The 21,581-nt window shown below is 43.3% G+C and overlaps 1 protein-coding gene across 2 annotated transcripts in view; it reads right to left on the bottom strand.

The window, feature by feature from the left end:
- The window catches only part of MSRA (methionine sulfoxide reductase A), a 231,757-nt gene that overhangs the window by 65,801 nt on the left and 144,375 nt on the right, over nt 1–21,581 (bottom strand). For both annotated transcript variants that reach the window (XM_038130774.1, XM_038130775.1), the window contains exon 5: nt 14,036–14,142. In XM_038130774.1, coding sequence (XP_037986702.1) covers nt 14,036–14,142 — 107 coding nt within the window. The remainder of the gene's footprint in view (nt 1–14,035; nt 14,143–21,581) is intronic.

Raw genomic sequence — 21,581 nt, 5'->3', positions numbered from 1 at the left:
ATTATGGGATAATGGAATCCAGGTGGAATCTACAGTGCCCTCCATGAGGGGGTCAGGTTGGCTGTCAGGAGGAATTTCATCACAAAAAGGGTTGTTAAACACTGGAAGGGGTTGCCCAAGGAGCCAGCCTGGAGGTGTCCAGGGAAGGTCTGGATGTGGCACTCAGTGCTCTGGGCTGGGTGACAAACTGGGGATCAGTCACAGCTTGGACTCAATGGCCTTGAAGGTCTTTTCCACCCTCAATGATTCTGTGAGGGGGAGGACCCAGACAATTTTATCATCTTTTAAGGAGCTCTAACTTTATTTTTTGGCTATGTTTAGAAGGCAAGGGCACGATTTAAAGATTGGAATTGGTGACACTGGAGGTTTTTTCTGACCTAAATGATTCCGTGATTCTGCGTGTGATTTACCTGAAGTGACACCTCGAGGGATTCAAGTCAGAGCTGAGCCAGTCTAGAAGCTATGAAGCCTTTCTGCTCACAGGCAAAATGGGGGAAAAAATGTGTTTACGAGGACTGCTAACGACAAATGGAAATGGAATTTCCTTAGGGATGGCTGGGATTTCCATGCAAATGGAAGAGGGTCCATAAAACACATGGGAACATGAGCAAAACTGAGGGTAAAACAGGAAAACAAGCAGCACCTTCAAGCTGGGAAACAACCATAAATACTAGGGATTGTGGCATAGGCTCTTCTTGTGCTGTAGTCTTCCATAAAAAATCCAGTTTGCCTTAGTTTTCCAAAAAACCTCACATTTTGGCTGTTTTAGAACTGCAGCAGAGCTCCACAGACACCAGACTCCAATTGATTTTAGAGGATTTATCATGTCATTGACAACTACTGAGGCTGAGGGGATCTGAGGTCTGGCTTGCTGATAAATACTCTAGAAAAGATTATATGGGATTAAATGGGAGTAAGTGACAAAATGGAATGAAAAAAAATATGCAAGGTGCAAACACAGGTGGGTATTAAAATCATACAAAGTACATCAGGAATGCCGAAGATGTAAAATATTCTTCACAGAAGATGAAACGTTTGGCTTTAGAATCCTGGAATTCCAAGGATTACAGGAAATGGAATAAAAACTGCTTTTCAATGAAAACAAATAAAAGAAGCATGGACCTGAAAAGGACTTGTTCATCTGCCACAAAGAGAGCTCTTCAGAGTTCTCTAAAGTACATCCAGCACCAAATTCCCCTCACCCAAGCAGGACCTGTCTGTCTGGAGATATGTCAGAGCTCAGGATCATTCATGTGCCCACACACCACAGGAGGCACAGGAGGCACAACCTTCATCCCTGACAACCTGTCCTCTCCCAGGTGTTGGAACAAGATGACCTTTAGGGTCTCTTCCAACCCAAACCACTCCATGATTTCATGATTTACCAAGTTCATATTAATTTGTGGATCTCAGCTCCTGCTGGCTTTGTCTCCCATGAAAAAACTGCTCTAAAATAGATTTATCTTTGCAGTGGTGTGGCATAATGACATTATGGAATCAGAGAATCATTAAGGTTGGAAAAGCCCTTGGAGATCACTGAGTCCAACCATTCCCAGCACTGCCAAGGCCACCACTGATCCATGTCCCCAAGTGCCACATTCACAAGGCTTTTAAATCCCTGTGAGAATGGGAACTCCCACCACTGCCCTGGGCAGCTGTGCCAGGGCTGGACAACACTTCCCATGAAGGAATTGTTGCTAAAATCCTTATTCTGATTCCAGTCTACAAAGAATGTTTAAAAATTAAGAAGTGGGCTCCGTATTTTAGTTAACTCCCTTTTAGCTGGAGTTGAGAATCCTGGCTCAGAATCCTGGTGTTTGTACCTGAGGGGATGGAGGAGTGAAGAAGCCCCAGACAATGTGGCAGGACGCTAATTCCGGCTTCCTAATGAATTCAGAACCAGAACAAATCAAAGAAGAACTGCATTTAAAATAATTAATTATAAAAAAAAACCCAAAACCACCACAGCTACAGGTGTGGATTGTGAACTGGCATTATTCTCCCTTGTTTAAAAAATGACATGGTAATTCTAATGACAAACTTTGTTATAAATAGACACTTAATTACCATATCTTAGGTCTGGCATCTGCATTTTCATCATCTGAAAGGCAGAAGCCAAGGAGGGTTCGCTGCAAACTGGAGACCTGAACAAGACAATAGGAAACATGAAGTTCAAACAAACCCAAAATCTGCTGCTCTTCACACCCTTCACTTCACTGCTGGCCTGCAGGTTCTTTTCCCAGGAGAAGGAAGGAAATTACCCTGGAATGTCCTGGCAGCTGGCACCCATGGGAGCCCCTCTCCCAAAACATCCCAGCCCTCTGACCAAGGGACAATGGTCATCCTGCACTTGAATTTGGCCACTTTGAGCTTTTTTTTCCTCCTCTCCCTCCCAGTCCATGGGTCCAGTGGCTTCAGCAGCTACCATAGAAACCAAAGTGCTGCTCTGCAGGAGCAGCAGGAATGGGAATGTGGGGAGGGGGGTGGATGCAGGAGGAGGAGGTAAAGGAGGAGGAGAAGGAGGGAAAGCAGCATCACACATTCAGAATGAAATGTTCCCACCAGAGGGAGTGAGTCATTCCTGAACTAAAGTGCAAAGCTGCAGGATTTTTTTTCCTGGCCGCTCTCAATGCACATCTGCAAACACGGACGTACAAATCTCCACCTTTTGCTGGATGCAGGGGGAATGGAGCAGCAAAGGATGAGGAGCAGGTGGGGGTACTTAATGCCTTCTTTGCCTCTGTCTTTAACAGTCAGATCAGTTGTTCTCCAGAGAGAAACAGGGAGCAGAATGAACCCCATAATCCAAGGCTGTCATCAACCTGCTACACCCCTAAGACAAGCCCATGGGGTGGGATGGGATCCACCCAAAGACGCTGAGGGAGCTGCCAGAAACACTCCCTGAGCCACATTCCATCATTTCCCAGCTTTCTGGAAAACCAGGGAGATTCCAATCCACTGGAAGGCAGCAACTGTGATTCCCATCACATCAGTGGACACAGAGCCATCGTTTGTGGATGCTGAATGCATCACACAGGACAACAGGAAATGGCTTCAAGATGCACCAGGGGGGGTTAGATTGGATATTAGGAATAATTTCTTTCCCAAAAAGGTTGCCCAGCCCTGGCACAGCTGCCTAGGGCAGTGGTGAGAGTCCCCATTCCTGGAGGGATTTAAAATCCATGTGGATGTGGCACTTGGGGACACAGGTCAGTGGTGGCCTTGACGGTGCTGAGATGGTTGGACTTGATGATCTCTGAGGGCTTTTCCAACCTAAACAATCCCATGATTTCATGATTCTAAACAACCCTGCTTTTGCCTCGTGCACCGGTGCTTGAGTCCCTTGTGCTCTGCTCTCTACTGAACACCATGATTTCCTCAGGATGTAAACGAATGCCTGACCTATCCCACGTATCTGAGACAGAATTATGCTGTCATTTCCAAAATGCCCTTTAGAGCTTTTTCCCTTCCTCTCTTTTCAGGACAGTGCAGAAATACAACTTTGTATGGAGCCAATATATATTAAACAGGGATTTTACATCAAAAAGTCACTTTATAAGAGCAGCAAGCCATAATACATTATGATATACTATACATTCGTACATTGTTTGCTAACTCAAAAAATAATAACAACCAGTCTGGAGTTGTGCTTGATTTCCTTTGATCTTGCTGTTCAAAATTAATCTCTTTGCCTCAAGGGATGGAGGGACAGGACAAGGGGAATGGCTTTCCACTGCCAGAGGGCAGGGCTGGGTGGGATACAGGGAAGGAATTCCTGGCTGTGAGGGTGGGGAGGCCCTGGCAGAGGGTGCCCAGAGAAGCTGTGGCTGCCCCTGGATCCCTGGAAGTCCAAGACCAGGGTGGACAGGGCTTGGGGCAACTTGGAACACCTGGGAGGTGTCCCTGCTCATGATCCTTAAGGTCCCTTCCAACCCAAACCATTCCAGGATTCTATGATAAAACACAAATAAATGGGATGGAACAATTGCCAAGCCCTCCTTCAGCTGGAGTGGGGGATGAATTCACAATTCGACACAGCTACAGCAGCAGAAAATTATAAAAACCTGATATCTACCTCTCCAGATTGTAAATTTTTCAATGTCTGCCCAACATCTATGGCTGTCCTTCCCAAAACTCACTTGGGGAATGTTCATTCAGGAAATGCCCATCTCCTGCTTCCCACAGCAAAACACGCGAAGCACAGAATCCTCTTTTGGTCATAACTTACAAACCCCAGCAGGATAATTCTGCTGTATCTGACCCATGAAATGACGCCCCAGGAATCACACAAATATGGACAAATAACTGAAATTACAGAAAACCTGATGGTTTGTGTGGCACAAAGAGAAGGGGAAAGCTCCTCGTTCCCTGCCCTTGCAGAGGAGCTCGAGCCCACTAGAGGGCAATGAAGGAAATCAGGATTTCTCCAGCCCCGGAAAACCCCCTAATTTCGCACTGAAGGTTTTTCCAATGATAATAGATCACGGGATAATGGGGAAATATATTTCCTAGGATTGCTGGCACATAAAGTAGCAGCCACATACATATAACGGCAAGAAGAGCTGGATGAAAAATCAGCACCCAGGATATAATTAGCTGATTGAGATAAAAATAAAAAATATTACAGAAAATAAAACTATGATGATGTTAAAAGTGCACATTTGTGTAAGTGTGCGTGGAGAAGGGGGAGCGATGCTACAATCCCTCACTGCAGTTTTCCAGTTCTTTTTTTTTTTTTTTCCATAATTTTTCTCTGGGTGTTTTAATCTCCACAAAACGTCACGGTTTGGGCTGAAAGTTGTCATTGCTGGAGAAAACTGATTTTTCTAAATTTCTAGGACAGCCACTCAACCATTTGTGATAAATACAACCGTATATATTAAATATTTAATAAATAAATATACAAATTTAATTATTATGTTTTCCATATTAACAAAATCTAGATTATCTAGAAAATATCTTTAAGGAGTGCATAAACCTTTACGTTTGGGTGTCCTTCAGTGTGAAGCACTGGCCAATAAAGCCAAATTTGTCTAATTTTTAGCTTTTTAAGGAAAATGTGGGTTTCACATTGTCAGTAGATTATTAATATTGAAAATTTTAGAAGAGGGAATGAGCACCAGTTCCCTGAGCACCTCAAAAGGGAAAATAAGAAACACAAACAACACTGGGCCAATTTGTACATGGCTAAAAACAAAAAAACCAAAACCAAACAAAACCAACCAAACAAACCAAAAAAAACACACCCCCCCCCAAAAGAAATAACATTCAAATGATAGGGAATATAATTAGTGCAAATCAATGTTTTTGTAGAAAACAGGTCAAATATAAACCAAACATCTGTCTTTGATGCTATTACAAGTTCAGCTGACACAGGAAAATTTGCAGATCCAATGCAGTGAACATTTTGTGTTTGATTAAGTATGATAAACTTATTTTCATTAAAAAAAGAAGTGCAAAAAAGGTATTGATATAGGGAACGATAACTGGATTAAGATGGATTTTCACCAGGATTGTTGTGAAGTGCAGTGATCAAGACTTAGAAAATTAATTTTAAAATTAGTGCTGGTACAACTGGGAGATCACGTGAAGGTCAGAGTCACTGCCCTGGACCACTGAGATCATTGGAATGGAGTTAAATCTCAAATTGCCTCCATGGCTTCCCTGAAAAAATCCAAAATTCCACCGTCACCCACTGTCTGGATACAGCTCTTCCTCCTGCCCTTCTCCACCACCTCACAAAGGGTCTTGATGTGTAAAAGAGTTTTTTCTTCTGTGAACACCTTAAATACAACTCCTTTAAAACTTGAAAGAGACCTGGTTTAACCGAGCCAACTAAAAATAACCAAAGCACAGGAGAAAGGAGAAGCCACAATGGAAATACATTAACCCCAAAAATCCATAGGAGGCTGCTCGCTCAGGGAAAGGTCAGGATTAAAAACTGGATTTAATGCTGGGGCTTGAAGCAGGGATTCACTGAAAGTGATTTCTCAGTCTTTGATGACTCTTCCTGCACATAACTCCATGGCCCTGCCCTAGAAGGTATCTTGGGATGCTCCAGGCAGCAGGAAGACGAAATATATTTTGTCCATTTTATGTTGGGTAGTTGGATTCATTTTCAGGCCCAGTGAGTAAATGGCACCTAATAAGTGTCAGCTGGAAAAAATACAAGTTTGTCTTTGGCTGTAAGGATAAAAAAGAGGGAAGTTTTTTTTAAGAAAAACAGTCCTGAGGGGAAAAAAGTGGAAAATCTGGGGACTGGGGAAAATGTGGAAGAAAAGGATGAGGGACAACATCTAATGACAGATGATTCTCCCCTGTGAGGGTGGTGGGGCCCTGGCACAGGGTGCCCAGAGAGGCTGTGGCTGCCCCTGGATCCCTGGAAGTGTCCAAGGTCAGGCTGGACAGGGCTTGGAGCAGCCTGGGATAGTGGAAGGTGTCCCTGCCCATGGCAGGGGGTGGAACTGGATGAGCCTTAAGATCCCTTCCAACCCAAAATGTTCTGGGATTCTGTGATTCCATGATAAAACAAAAGGAAAGATCAGTCTACAAGGGATCTGTGGAAGTTAATAAAGGAGAAAAAACACTTGATGGAAAAAGATCGAAATCAAAGCAGACATGACAATGTTGCTGGCTAAAGCATCCTCTGATTTCTCCTTCCAGGAAGTATTTTCCACAAAGGTGAAAGTTCTCTTTGATGTACGCTTCATACAGAAAATAAAACACACAATCCTATGACAGTTCTTTGGGCAACAGAAATACTGAGAGGAACAAAGCTCCGGGGCCATATTTTTATCTCAATTGCATTACTGGAAATCCAAAGTAATTCCATGGATTCTAATGGTGCTGCTCTGGATTTGCAGCTTATAGATGATCTGCACTGGGTCCTCTGAGGGAATCCTGAGACTTATTTAAGCAAACCGTAACATCAGCTGGAAAACAACTTCAGCAGACATGAACTGTCAACACAATTGGCTATCAACCATCTGGTTATCAAATCATGGGGACCTGAGTGTTTAAGTGGACCCTCCTCTGTCCATATCCAGAGGCCTGAGCAGGATATTTTATAAATGTTGAGTATCTGCCATTTCCACATGAGAGCTTTGTGGAACTCAGAACTTCCTGAAGTGTCATCATGCTCAGATACATTTTTGCTCTGTATTTCAGAGTTGGGTAAACAGTGGGAAAGTGTTCTATGAGCATTCATTTGAATCCTGGCTCAGGCACACTTGTGCCCCTGAGAAAATGAGGTTTGAGGAGTGTTCTTGGATCCCACAGCTCAGCACTAGGGATAAACAAACTGTTTGGAGAGCAGAAGTAATGCTCCCATGCTCATTAGAAATGTCACTTTTAAAAAGGCTTTTGCATGAATTTTTTCATATGTATGGGAACCTCAAACCAGGCCAATCTCTCCCCCCCTCTCAGTCCATGCAGAGATCCCCACTTCAAATCTTATCCTCACCTGGACATGGATGGATCCAAAGGGCAGAGCAGAATTAAGACACAACATTTTCACACCTGATGAGACTGAACACATCTGTAGATGATTCCTCAGGTTTATTTCCTGGAAATTTTTTCCTTTGGTCAGTTTTAAGGGCTATGTTTAACCCAAAGAGAACAAGAACAGCACCAGCTAATAACCATCGTGTTCCTTTTACTTTGACCTTTTTCTATTTTATCCTGTGCTCCCCCTAACTAATCTCTCAGTTAAACTAAACTCCTTGAGAGCTTCCTGAAGAGAAGGAATTCCACCCTGTTCCCTGTAAATCCCGTGTTCACTTAAACCACCATTATTAAGGTCATCATCACATTTATGCACCTGACATTTAATGTGCACATGACACTTTGAGAATGCTTTGAATCAAGAAATTCAAAAGCCTGGACTAGAAGCTCTTCAGAAGGATCCCAGAAACCACTGAACTATGTTAGAGCACGTTTCCAGGCTGGTGGGAAGGGATTTAACCTCTGTGTTGGCATCAGTGCCCATTCCACTACTTCTCCTTGGCACTGGGATGACACAAGAGAGTTTTGCCCAGCTGGAGGCCAGGTCACACAGGGTAGGACCCCTCAAACAACAGTTCAGCCCTTTAAAATCTTCATTTTCTGAAGCAACATGAGGATCTGCCCTGGAGACTGAGAATTTATCTGCCTAAGGACATGAAAATAGGATGTCTACACAAATCCAGCATATTTTTACATTAATGGCAGGCTGAACAGGGTGAGCCACACAAAGCAGGAAATGTTTTATTTACAACCCACTCTTGAAGTCAAATCCATTTGATATTTACATTAGTTTATTACAGGGCAATTTCTAGCATTAGTTTAAATGTCCAATATAAACTTCACATTCCCAGTGCAATAAAGCAAACGGCTCCTTCAGTGACCCCCATGACCTCCCATGAAAAAATGATTGCAAAATACAAAGTCTGGTTCCATCCTGCTCTTCCTGGTTCTAAATCCAAATACAAGATCAGATGTATTTGCAACAGTCAAAGGGCCAAACGAAATGCCTGGCCTTTATCAAGTGAAGACAATAAATGCAAAATTGAAAGCAATAAATAATAAAAAAAAATAAAAATCTTGCCTTTCTCAGCATTAATAAAGACAAGCACCATGTGCTGCATTCCTGGGGAACAGGAATAGTAGCAAGATGCACTCAGCATGGGATGGTGGCACTTCTCTGCCTCAGGGAATGCCCATCCCTGGAAGTGTCCAAGGCCAGGCTGGACAGGGCTTGGAGCAACCTAGGATTGTGGGAGGTGTCCCTGCCCATGGCAGGGGATGGAATGAAATGGGCTTTAAGGAATCCAACACCTCCCTGGGAAGCCCCTTCCAACATCTAATCACCTTTTCCATGAAGAAATTCCTCCTGATGTCCAAACTAAACCTCCCCTGGCACAGCTTGAGGCTGTTCCCTCTCATCCTGTCTCTGTTCCCTGGGAGCAGAGCCCAAACCCCCCTGGCTGTCCCCTCCTGTCAGGGAGTTGTGCAGAGCCAGAAGGTCCCCCCTGAGCCTCCTTTTCCCCAGGCTGAGCCCCTTTCCCAGCTCCCTCAGCCCCTCCTGGTGCTCCAGCTCTTTCCCCAGCTCTGTTTCCTTCTCTGGAGATGCTCCAGCCCTCAATGTCCTTCTTGTCCCAGAAGTGTCCCCAGCACTGGAGGTGCCCCAGCAGTGCCAGCACAGGGGATGGGCACTGCCCTGGTCCTGCTGCCACCCCAGAGCTGGCACAGCCCAGGTGCCTTTGGCCTCTTGCCCACCTGGGCACGCCTGGCTCATGTCAGCAGCACCCCCAGGGCCCTTTCCAGCCCCTCTGCCCCAGCCTGGAGCTGCAGGAGGCTGTTGTCCCCAAGTGCAGCATCATTCCCCAGCACTCCCTGAGCCCAGCCATCACCAGTTCTTAACCCAGCCCAGAGGGAACGTGCCCAGGCTATGAGCTGCTGGATTTTCCAGGAATAAGCCATGGGAGATGCTGTCAAAGGCTTTGCTGAAGTCCAGGTAGATACATTCACAAGTTCATCCTAAGTTCATGCCATTATGCTTTTATCTTGCTGCCACTGTCTTCAAGAAATGGATTAGGATTCATTTTGAGAGATTTCCCCAATGTGAGGTGCCTGAATTTTATCAGAGTGGCAAAGTCAAATTTTCTGCAGTTACAGTAACATGAAAAGAGTTCACAAGTGCTCACACAAAACCTCCTCATCCCTAGCCAAATGCAGCTTTCTCCAAGAGGGATGAACATACAAAAGGTATCTCTGCAGCACAGAAAAGTGATTACAACCCAAAGAATGGCTCGGCTTATCAGATCAGCTTTGCTTGTCTCCACAAGAGCCACCACCATCAATCAGGAATCAAGTCGTTGCCATTCACAGCAGAGTGAAGCAGAGATAATTTGACACATAAAGCTCTGAATTAGACATAATTTGAAGAGGAGTAAGCAGGTGTTATTTTTTTTATTGACTATTGTATTGCTTTAATAAAAACAATCTCATTTTAAAAGAGCTATTTAACTTCTCCCAGCCAAAAATCACATGAAAAACCATCTCCCAGGCAAAGCCTGTTCTGAATTCACACAGCATGTCAGATAAAACACAGATGAAGGTTGTGAATTCCCACTGCCAGGCATTCCTTCATGGAATTACCCACTCAGAACTGCAGATCCTAGAGTCTGTAAACAGCCCTGCCTCCAGCTTTGACAAGTACAATCCTGACCACTTCACATCCTTGCAGGGTTGGTGCTCCAAAGCTCATTGCTTTTGGAATGCTTTAGGAAACTCCAGCTTTTCAATCTCTTTCCTTAATACCGAATGTAAAGGTCTTATTTTTGCACCTGAGGGTTTTGCTGGTTTGTTCCCACATCATATCACAGAAAGCTGATGGGAGCTTCCCAGTGTCTGCTGAAGTGCTGTGCTGCAGGGATTGCTGCATCTTCTGCTAATTCATTGTGTTCCTTATTCCATGGAATGCATCCACCCAAAACCTCTGCTCTGGAGCCAGGCTGGGAGAGCTGGGGGTGCTCACCTGGAGAGGAGAGAGGGATCCAGGGAGATCTCAGAGCCCCTTCCCTAAAGGGGTCTCCAGGAGAGCTGGAGAGGGACTTGGGACAAGGCATGGAGGGACAGGACACAGGGAATGGCTTCCCAGGGCCAGAGGGCAGGGTTAGGTGGGATATTGGGAAGGAATTGTTCCCTGTCAGGATGGGGAGACCTTGGCACAGGTTGCCCAGAGAAGCTGTGACTGCCCCTCTATCCCTGGAAGTGTCCAAGGCCAGGTTGGACAGGGCTTGGAGTAACCTGGAACAGTGGAAGTTGTCCCTGCTTATGGCTCATGGATGATCTTTAAGGTCCCCTCCCACCCAAACCATTCTGTGATTCCATGAAGGGGAAGCACTCTGTATTCTTGAAGCCTTACAACCCAGTGCTAGTGCTTGACAAAATAACTGCAAGGTCTGATCCTGAAACAAAAATAATGAATATAAACTTCTTCCCACCCTGATTTCATTCTCTGGATTACAATTGCCTTGATAATTCATTTGAAAACTAAACCCAGCTGAGCAACTGTCTTGAAAATTGAGTAACCTCAGGTTCACCTGTATTAAAAAACCTCAGCTTCAGGCAAAGCTGCTCATTCACTGCGATTTCACCAAGGCCTGGCTCTCATTTGATGTTTTTCTGATTACAGTTCCATTGTGTCACTGTTTAGCAGCAGCACTATTGTATTACAGTCTGTCACCAGGAGCTGACTCTGACTCCTGCACTCAGCTCCCTCAGCAGCTCCAGCCCCACGGCTCGATGTGAATTCTGTGCTCTACTGCCACTTCTCAGCTCTCAAAGCAGCTGCAGAATTCAGCAACAAGTTCCACAACTCAAAACAGATGTGACCTTGCAGGATACCTGGGCTCAGGGTACACCGAGGGTCTCACTCACAGCCTGGTAATAAATCTGATTATTGCCACTTAAAATTGAATCGCAGCATCACTGAGATTGGAAAATTCCTCTAAGATCATTGATTCCAAGCATCCCTCAGCACTTCCAAGGCCACCACTGATCCATGTCCCCACCCGCCACATCCACAGGGTTTTTAAATCCCTCCAGGGATGCAGAACCAACCACTGACCTGGGAAACTCATTCCAATGCTTGATCACCCTTTCTGTCAATAATTTTTCCCTAATATCCAGTCTAGACCCCTACTTGGCACAGCCTGAGGCCATTTCCCCTTGTCCTGTCCCTGTTCCCTGGGAGCAGAGCCCGACACCTGTGGCTGTCCCCTCCTGTCAGGGAGCTGTGCAGAGCCAGAAGGTCCTTCCTGAGCCTCCTTTTCTCCAGGCTGAGCCTCTTTCCCAGCTCCTTCAGCTGCTCCTGATGCTCCAGCCCCTTCCCCAGCTCTGTTCCCTTCCCTGGACACCAGGAGCCAGTTAGGAAAAAAACCCAAACCTCATCTAGCAAACCCATCATTTTCTGGTTGAAGTTCATTTTTAGGGCTCTTTCAGGCCCTCAGCTCAAACCACATCTAAGAGCACATGCACAATTATTCAGTGAACAAAAAAATAAATGACATTTTGATTTTATATTTCTTCCTCTGCAGTGCCAAAAAACGCTGGAGTCACCCATGCACACTGCAGTCATTTTAATATTTGTTAGTCCTTCCTCCCTAGCTGTAGGCAATACTGCTTATCACGGAAAAAATTGTGCCATTCCCACATTTTTATCCATGATTATCTGGCATGTGTCACTGCCAGAAAAAGCTTGATATTTATTTTAAATTGCTGCAATAATAAGGAAAGTGGCTGTATTACATTTACATTAAAATAATGGAACGCACAGCATTTAATATGAAAAGGGATTCCTGAACAAATTGTTTGCTCAGTGTGTTTCCCACACAACCATTCCACTGCTCCTGCAATACCCCAGTAGATAATATTGGAGATATTGTTGTTAATAATACATGGGAAACACACATCCCTGAGGAATTTCAGTGCATATTTGCTGGGTTTCCTTAGCTGGCAACACCGATCCTTCCTTCCCCACTTCAGTGCAAAAACAAACTCTACATGTGCTCACTTACAGTTGTGCCTAATTATATAAATGTACTAATTACACACACTTTTCAAAGTAGGTAAATTTTAAATGGTGCCATTAAGGAAATCTATTTGATGATGGAAATTTCTGTAATATCATATTGCAATCTCACACACGGCAATTTTGCTCTCATGTCAGTATTTATTTAATGACAAATAACAGCAGAGGATAATAGAGTTGGGAAAGCAAATTAAAGCTGTAAGATTTGCAGGGTGATGTTGGTCAGCAGATGCTAAAAGAAAGGTTTAAAAGTAATTTGGAAAAGCAGTGGATCTGAGGTAAATAATGAGTAAAAAGAAGTTTTGAATGATGAATGTCTTCCAAAACCACCAGATAAACATCTGCAAGAGTGACTTACCTCCATCAGAAACAAACATAAGTCATAGAGCACTTCATTTACACACAGTTATCAAATCTGGAAATCACTTACCTGCAGTCCTGAGCACCTCTTTGCACTCAAAATAATTCCAATTGTAAGTAGGAACCAGTCCTTGGAGCTCACCCAGTCATACCCACACTGGTAAAAAAACAACCTGCTGCCTTTTGAGACCTTCTGGCTGATGTAAAAGGAGCTTTTTATTTTTCACATCAAATACACACCAAAACTCCTGGTTCTTTAACATAATACCAGTGAGGTGACTGTATAATTAAACATAATGAACACTGATTGTCTTTTGGTACTACTTAAGTTTACTGCCCTGATGTCCTAGATGAGTGGGGTTTTTCTCATATAAATTTGAATAATTTAATATTTTTCTGCTGCAGAATCTGGATTTTGCAGAGCACTGGGCAGCACCACAGTGCAACAACCCTGCAAGATTCTAATCCCTCTGCCTTTACTTAAATAACAACGTGGCAGGGAAGAGACAGAATCCATCTTCCCCAGAAAACATGGAAAAATTCTGTGTAAGAAAGGGAATTGGTCGATGTTCTCTCACACAAATCCTTGTGTCACAACAAATACTCTCAGTAAGTCACAGGCTGTCACACCTCAGCCAAGGCATTTATGGAAAGGCTTGATAGGAGCATGTCATAAGCATCAGGTGGGTGATCCTGAGTTACCCAGCTCAGTTATCGATCAGCAATGTTCAGGAACTCTTGGATCTGGGATTTTGGGTTCACCTTTCAGAGTTTGGGGTCCAGAGAAGCTTGAATAGCTTTAAGATCACAGATTTCTGTTCTGGTGAACCCACATTAAATAAATCTCTAGAAGAGACTCAATATATCTCTGCACAAGGAACTATTTTTCTCTCTGCATGATTATAAAATGACTCACACAGAGAAAAAAAATCCCTAAAAGTTGGAATTTAAAGCAACTATGATGCAAGTTGGGCACTGGACTGAGGAGCTGCAACAGCAGCACGGAGAGTGCAATGCACAGGGAGTGATTTTGTGTTAACTGGTGACATCTGTGACCTTGTGCTCACAGGTGAAGCCATTCCACCCCCTGCCCAGTGTTACCTTCTGATATTCTTCCTTGGATCTCAGGGCAGCTTCCATCTGTTCCTGGGAAAAGGTGTAGATGGCCGAGCGATACTGAGTGCCGACGTCGTTCCCCTGCCGCATCCCTGGGGGGACACAACGCAGGGGGATCAGCTTCCCTTCCTCCCTGGGGGGCTGGGAGAAGTCCAAAACCTCCCCATTCCACAGAATCCCAGCATGGGATGGGTTGGGAGAGACCTTAACGTTCATCTCATTCCCACCCCCTGCCATGGGACACTTCTCACTAAATTCAGGATGATACAAACAGCTGGATTAGCACAGTTTCTGACATGCACACTCAGCAGGGAGTTTCAGGGAGTCCAAGTCTTTGGTTAAAGAGCCCTAAAAGGATTCAATGCTGATATCACCTTTTAAATGTTATGAAAATGAAATAAGAGCATTTCACAGTTTTGTTCCATCACACAATAGTCAAATACAGATGTCAAACCTTAAATAATTAACCTGCAGTCACTGTAATCATGGCATTCTTTAAAAAACCTGATTTTGAACCAAGCAAATGGTCACCAAAAAAAGCTGATTTTATCAAGTGCTTAAAATCTTTCTGGTGCTGTGGGAATACAACTTAATGGGAGAAAGGTACAAAATACTTTTGGAGAAAAATAGGTATTTTTGGAACAGGTTGCCCAGAGAGCTTGTGGACTCCCATCCCTGAAAGAGTTCAAGACCAGGCTGGATGGGCAATTTTGGCACCAGGATTTTTTGATATTTCTGCTGATATGTGTAACCCCTTCAAAAGACTGTATGTATGAAGTCGTTCATGTACAAATCTGCAAAATATGGGATGGATTCTCCCTGCAAAGCTACAAAATACTGGGCCAAAGCAGAGAGGTGACAACTGTCCCCTCAGGTGACCAGCCCAGATCTGGTTTGGCACAGCAGTCCTGGGAAGGCACTGCTGATTCCCATTCCCATTCCCATTCTCTCCAGCCAGCTTTGCTGCGGATCATTCCCCCAAAGTCAAACAACAGCCTCAGAGCAGCTTTAGCATCAAGAATTCTCTGGACATGCACTTCTGCAGCTGCATTGGCAGCTTTGTTATCACTGCCTTTCCTCCCTTCTTCCCAATTTTGTGTTCAAGAACTCAACTTTACACTTTGCTGGAATAAAATGTTAATTTTGACTTTGCTTAAGAAACTCCAACTTAACAACTTAAAAAGTGTTAATTTTGACTTTGCTTAAGAAACTCCAACTTTTTCACTCCCCCCAAGTTCACCCACACCAGCAGAGTCGTCCCAAAAAGCTGCAATCCAAGACAAATTGGAAATCATCAGGATTGGTGTTAGGATTGCCACCAGGCTGCAGAAGCCCCTCTGAGGATTCCCATCAACTGTCAGGATTATGGAGATGAAATGGAAAAGGAAATGGATGTCCTGATACCCCCCTGGCAAAGGACAGAGGGTGGAGTAAGAGCCTGTGGTACTGGAGGGAAAAGATGCCATCAGCTCACTACTCCTCATTAAATCATGGATTTATCCCTCTTGGACTCCCCAGGGCAACAACAACAAAAAAAATTATTTAAAGGGAAATACAATAAATGAACAAAAACTGCCTGAAATATTTATGGACAACAGAACACAAAAATATTTTAAATTATGTATAAGGACGAAAATTCCATTCAATGACCAACATGAAAGAATCTAATTCCAAAACATCTTCTGCAGTTTTCTGATAATTTGGGTTATTTTTTAGCTGTTAAAATGTATTATTACAATAAAAACAATAACAATGTTCTTCATCAATATTTAATAGTGGCAAGTGCCACCAGATGATATTTTGCTCTTTCCTTTGGAAGTTCATCCAGGGTGGCAGGGAGCATTGGTGAAGCCAGTTTGGGATAAAATTAGGACAGGCCAGGAAAGCTTTAATTTTGCCAGAATATGTTAATGCTGATTGATGCTTGAGCTTAAGCATTAACATTCTGCAAATCTATTTATTGCTTAACAAACTGTTTAACAACCAACTAGGGAGGAGATTACAAAAATCTCTCTAAATGGAGGATCACTACAGAGGGTGCTGGTTTCCAACATGAATTTAGGAGTGTAGGTTTGGTATGAGCTCATGTGCACAGTGCTCTGAGTGAAAAAATCAGATTATTTAATATCCGCATGTGCCCCATGACATAGTATCAAGGAGCCAGTCAGCTTAATTAATTTATTGAAGAGAAGGTTAAGAGGAGAACTGATTCTAAACTAAAAATACATTTCCAGAGGGGGAAAAAAAACCCACAAAAAAAAAGAAATGAGGCTCTTCAGCCTTGCTAAAGTTGTTTAACTTGGAAGGGCAATTGAAAGCCAAAGTATCCAAAATCCAGGTGGGAAATAAGACAACATCCAAGCAACAAAGAGCATTTATCTCTTGAACAATGCACCTAAAGCCACATTCCATTTCTGAGGGCTTCACTTCAAGGAAATACATTTTCACAGAATCATAAAGCAGTTTGGGTTGGAAGGGACCCTAAAGATCACTGAGTCCCATCCCCTGCCATGTGCAGAACCTGCCAGTTCAGGGATAGTTTTTAGGGTAGCTCCAGGAGATCAATCTTTTCCTCAGGGATAATAGGGAAATCTCTCAGTAGGACCTGAACCTCCTTTTCGTTCAGGGCTGAGATGAAAAACAGGTTCCTTCTTAAAGTTGGTAAGAAAATTTATTAACCCAGAGGAATCAGAGAATCACTGAGGGTGGAAAAGGCCTCAGAGATCACTGAGTCCAACCATCCCCCAGCACTGCCAAGGCCACCACTGACCCATGTCCCCAAGTGCCACATCCACATGGATTTTAAATCCCTCCAGGGATGGGGACTCCAGCCTTGCCCTGGGCAGCTGTGCCAGGGCTGGACAATTCTTTCCATGAAGGAATTGTTCTCATCCAGATCTACTTTAGTAATATCAGTGGGGCAAGAGAGAGACTGTAAAAGGCAAATCCTGTGTCCCTGACCAGATGATCTGGAACACATCCAGCAGGAACAGGAACAAATAGACATCCGAGCTAACAGCCCGGCACTCACTGGTGAGGACTGAAACAAAGAAAATTGGCTGATGTGCTGAGAACAGCCAGAAATCCTCTTGTCAAAGAGATGCTTTGATAGAGAGGCTGATTTTAGAACAGAGAGAAAAGCAGAGAATTTGCACCTCTCTGGCAAAAGACAAAAATATGTGGGGTTTGGATATGGTTGTGTGGTGCCAAAGTATGAAAAAGTCCAAAATCCAACAGCCGAGATCCTGTGTGAGCACTGGGCTGTCATTGTAAGCTCTTGTCTCTGAAGAACCAGAGTAGATGAGGGCATCTGGAGCTCCAAATGTGTTCAGATGTTGGGCATGGATCATATTCAGGAATTCCCCTCTGGCTGACCAAAATATGTCAGCAGAGCTCAGCCCTGACCACTCTGGAGAACATAAAATGTCCTCTGATGTACATGAAATGGAAAGTTGTGGTGAGAGGATGGTGGCTGGACAGAAGAGGGGGCTGTGATGAGCTCCCAGATCCTGTCAAAGGAACAATTCCCAGGTTGAGACTGCCATGGAATATAAACATGTTGCTACTGGGAAAGCTGATATTTGCCCAAGTGTAGATAACAGGCAAAGGAATGGCTCTAAAAATCCCTTTCTTATCAACACTTTGGTACCTTCTGATCCCCTGAGTAGGAATGACTTCGTTTTGGTATTCTTCGCATTCTTTGGCATCAAAGCAATGAATGCTGGCTCTCCTTTGGTTTGAATGACAGGCATATGGACTGGAATATGGAATCCCCATCCCTGGAAGTGCCCAAGGCCAGGTGGGACAAGACTTGGAGCAACCAGGGATAGTGGAAGGTGTCTCTGCTCAAGGGAAAGGGGTGGAATGAGATGATCTTGAAGTTCCCCTCCAACCCAAACCATTCTGTGATTCTCTGATTAATAAAAAAAATAGTTCCCAATACTATTTCTTTTTCTTCAGAAACTGCAAACAAGCAGATTTGTTTCCAAAAAGCCGATGTTTAATACATTACCTACAGAAAGCTAAAGCAAAAGACACTTTATTTTATTGGCTAAATCAAGGAATTCTTTCAAAGACTCAACCCTCTAATGACTTGAAAGTAACACTTATACACCACTCCTTATCTTCCCTCCATTTAAAAATAATAAAAAAAAGGTAATGGCATCATCCGTCAACTTTGCTATTCTCGGAGGATCTCAGGCATAATGGAGATAAATGGCTGAGGTCTCTTCGACTCTTCTCTGCCATCCAGTGAAATTTTAAAGGGCAGTTCATAGCTCTTATTTTTATCATAATTTTTCCTGTGATTTATAGACTTTTCTGCAGCTGTCACTTATTTTCTTATACCTGCAGCAACCTGAGATACGGATTGGTCATTTTCTTCTCCCCAATCAATCCTTGCTGAGTTAAGACTAATAAAACTCCTTCTTCCAGCTCATCATATCATTATTTAGTAAAAATCAATGGCACCATGTCAGCCTGGCTTGATGTCATCACTCACTCTAATGATTACATCCATACAGCTTAAAAGTTGCCAGGGGAAAGTAAAACTCTTTATGGCACATGATTAAAGGAGAAAAATGTTAATAGGAAAGAATTTCGTTACAGTGCTGTGCATTGAGAGTTCTGGATGATTTTCAAGGTGCCGTGGTGCAGGAAGTATAAATTAAATAGAAAATAGTTTCTTCAGGAGGTTTAAAAGAATTAATGAGCTTGTACATAATAAAGAAAAGTTCTACACTGTCAACAAGGTTTAGAAAGTTTTCAATATACACAGGTTTTTTGTGTCAAGGAGGAAACACTGGTTTTGGTCCTCTTTTGGCACTAGTAGATCTTTGAGGTCTTTTCCAACCCAAACCATTTCATGATCCACATACAAGTAGCCATACTGCTCCTCTAACACTTCAAATATTTTATACATATTTTTAAATACTAGAAATTCTCCAGGAAGACTTGGTTTAGAAGAAAAGTTCCCTGTATATTCATTATTTATTAATCCCCTCAGCTATAACAATACATAAATGCATTTTTGAATGCTCTTTGACCTTTGAAGGAAGCACATCATCAACTTGAACCCAGAAAAAAACCCCTCATAGGTTTGTTTTGGATGAGTGCAACAAAGCTCAAGTGTTAACTCAAGTATCACTGGCAGGCAAAAGTTTGATTCCATTTCTAATTATTAATTGAAAATTCATATTTACCAGTAGTGCACAGAACAGATGAACAGAACAGTGAATTATGCACATAAATCATTCTTAATGACACTAAACTTATTGTAGGGGACTTTTGCTTTAATCAAACTTGACTTCACTTTAATCAAAAGTTAAATGATTTGGTTTAGGCAGGACTTCAGACATTTTCTGCCACAAATAGGAATTAGGCTTTTTCAGAGGTGCTTTCTCTTAAAAATCTGTCTGGGAGCTGGATGAACCTCAACCTGCTAGTGAAACTCCAGAGGAAGCCACAAAGATGCTCCAGAGGCTGGAGCCCCTCTGGATCCAGGCTGGGAGAGCTGGGAATGTCCAGCCTGGAGAGGAGAGAAGGATCCAGGGAGAGCTCAGAGCCCCTTCCAGGGCCTAAAGGGGCTCCAGGAGAGCTGGAGAGGGACCTGGGACAAGGCATGGAGAGACAAGACACAGAGAATGGCTTCCCAGTGCCAGAGGGCAGAGTTAGGTGGGATATTGGAAGGAATTCCTGGCTGTGAGGATGAGGAGGCCCTGGCACAGGTTTCTCAGAGAAGCTGTGGCTGCCCCTGCATCCCTGGAAGTGTCCAAGATCAGGCTGGACAGGGCTTGGAGCAACCTGGGACAGTGGAAGGTGTCCTTGCCCATGGCAAGGGGTGGGATGAGTTAGTTTTTAAAGTCCCTTCCAACTCAAGATAATTCCATGATTCTATGAATAAGGGAAGGGAATTAAATTTGTGTCCATATTTATTGGTGAAGCTGGAACTGAGGTTTGGTTTAGGCAACCAAAACTGACCAAACATTGATGCCTCATTTGAGTCAACTGTGTTGACCAGCTCTTCCCACACCTGTGGGAGCTGAGCCCCTCCATGTCTATGGAAACATCTAAATTTAAGTGGATTTAGCTCAGCCTTTATCCCTCCAGGCTGTGCTGAGGAGACAAGCCTGCCTGGAGATCCTGAGAGCCTGCAATCCCAAATAAAATGCATGCAGCAGGGATGTGTGGAAGAGACTGGAGGACATGACAAAGGGCAGAAATGACCTCCACATTTTCTAACTGCTGGAAAACAGGAATGATACCCAAAAGCATCTGATATGGCAAAGGCACTTCTGTTTGGGCACCAGAATTGGGCCCTCATTGCTGATTTTCTTCAGGGTTTAACTTTGCTGTGATGTTACCAAAAGCTGGACAACAACTGATGACGAGGAAAAATATAATTAAGAAATGCAGGGATTCAGACCATTTACCACACGGGCTCAGCTATGGAATCAGACAGATTTGCTGTTGTTTTCTTCATGTGCCTTCTCCTTTCTCTTCATTTATCTGCTGTTCATTAGTGACTTGCCTCAATTTAGGCATTTGCCAGCACTATGAATCCAAACCCACTCTGATCCACCAGGTGCTGTTGCAATAGTAATAAAAATAATTAGTGATAATAAAAATAATAGTGTTGTCATTTGCTTTTATCAGCAGATAAGCTCATGGGACACTGCTCTCTCAAAACACAGACAAGTGTGCTCTTATAAATATGCACAAGGAAATTGCAGGCAGAGAAAAACAGTCATTCATTGAAAATATTGTTGTTCAGAAGAGAGTCAGCTTTGACCTCTTGTACCTAATTATACACGAAAACAAAGATTAAAAGCCTACTAATAATCACCATAAACTATGATTAATGATGCCACGCTTCAGTGCCTCACATTTCCAGACCCAAGTACAGTAAATTCACTATTATATGAAGAAGAAAACAATGTTTGGTATCCCTTTGTTTTGACTTCATCTATTGTTTTCCTTGCCTAAGGATTAGGAACAATCCATCAAAAAATTCTGCAGAAAAAGACTTTCTAAGGTTGCCCTCTCCTAATTCTACAAACACATGAAAATTCAGATGCTTTTATTCCCACCACATTCCCGTTGGCCTCATGGATAGAACCACGGCATCGTGGAATGGTTTGGGTTGGAAAGGACCTTTAAAGATCACCTAATTCTTATATCACAGAGTCACAGAATATTCTGAGTTGGAAGGGACCCACATGATATTTTATTTTATTTTATATCTATATATATATAAAAATAATCTCAGTCTTCCTTATATTCAGTATAAACCTCACCTCCCTCAGGTGGATTCATGTTTCCCACAGTGTCAGAGTTTTAATTTTCAGTAGTTCTGGGGAAATGGTCCACACATCCTTGTCAGGTGTAAAATAAAGAACCTAAAAGCAGTTGAACGAGGAATTCAGAGCCCAGAAGGACTTTTGCCCTTGAGCCAGAATTGATTCAGCAGCACTCATGTCAAAATGCAAAGTGTTCAGCCCACCTCAGCAAACCACTGCTCTGGTTAATAATC

Source organism: Motacilla alba, chromosome 3 (assembly GCF_015832195.1).
Source record: "Motacilla alba alba isolate MOTALB_02 chromosome 3, Motacilla_alba_V1.0_pri, whole genome shotgun sequence".
NCBI lineage: Eukaryota > Metazoa > Chordata > Aves > Passeriformes > Motacillidae > Motacilla > Motacilla alba.
This window is presented reverse-complemented; position numbering and strand designations above follow the sequence as displayed.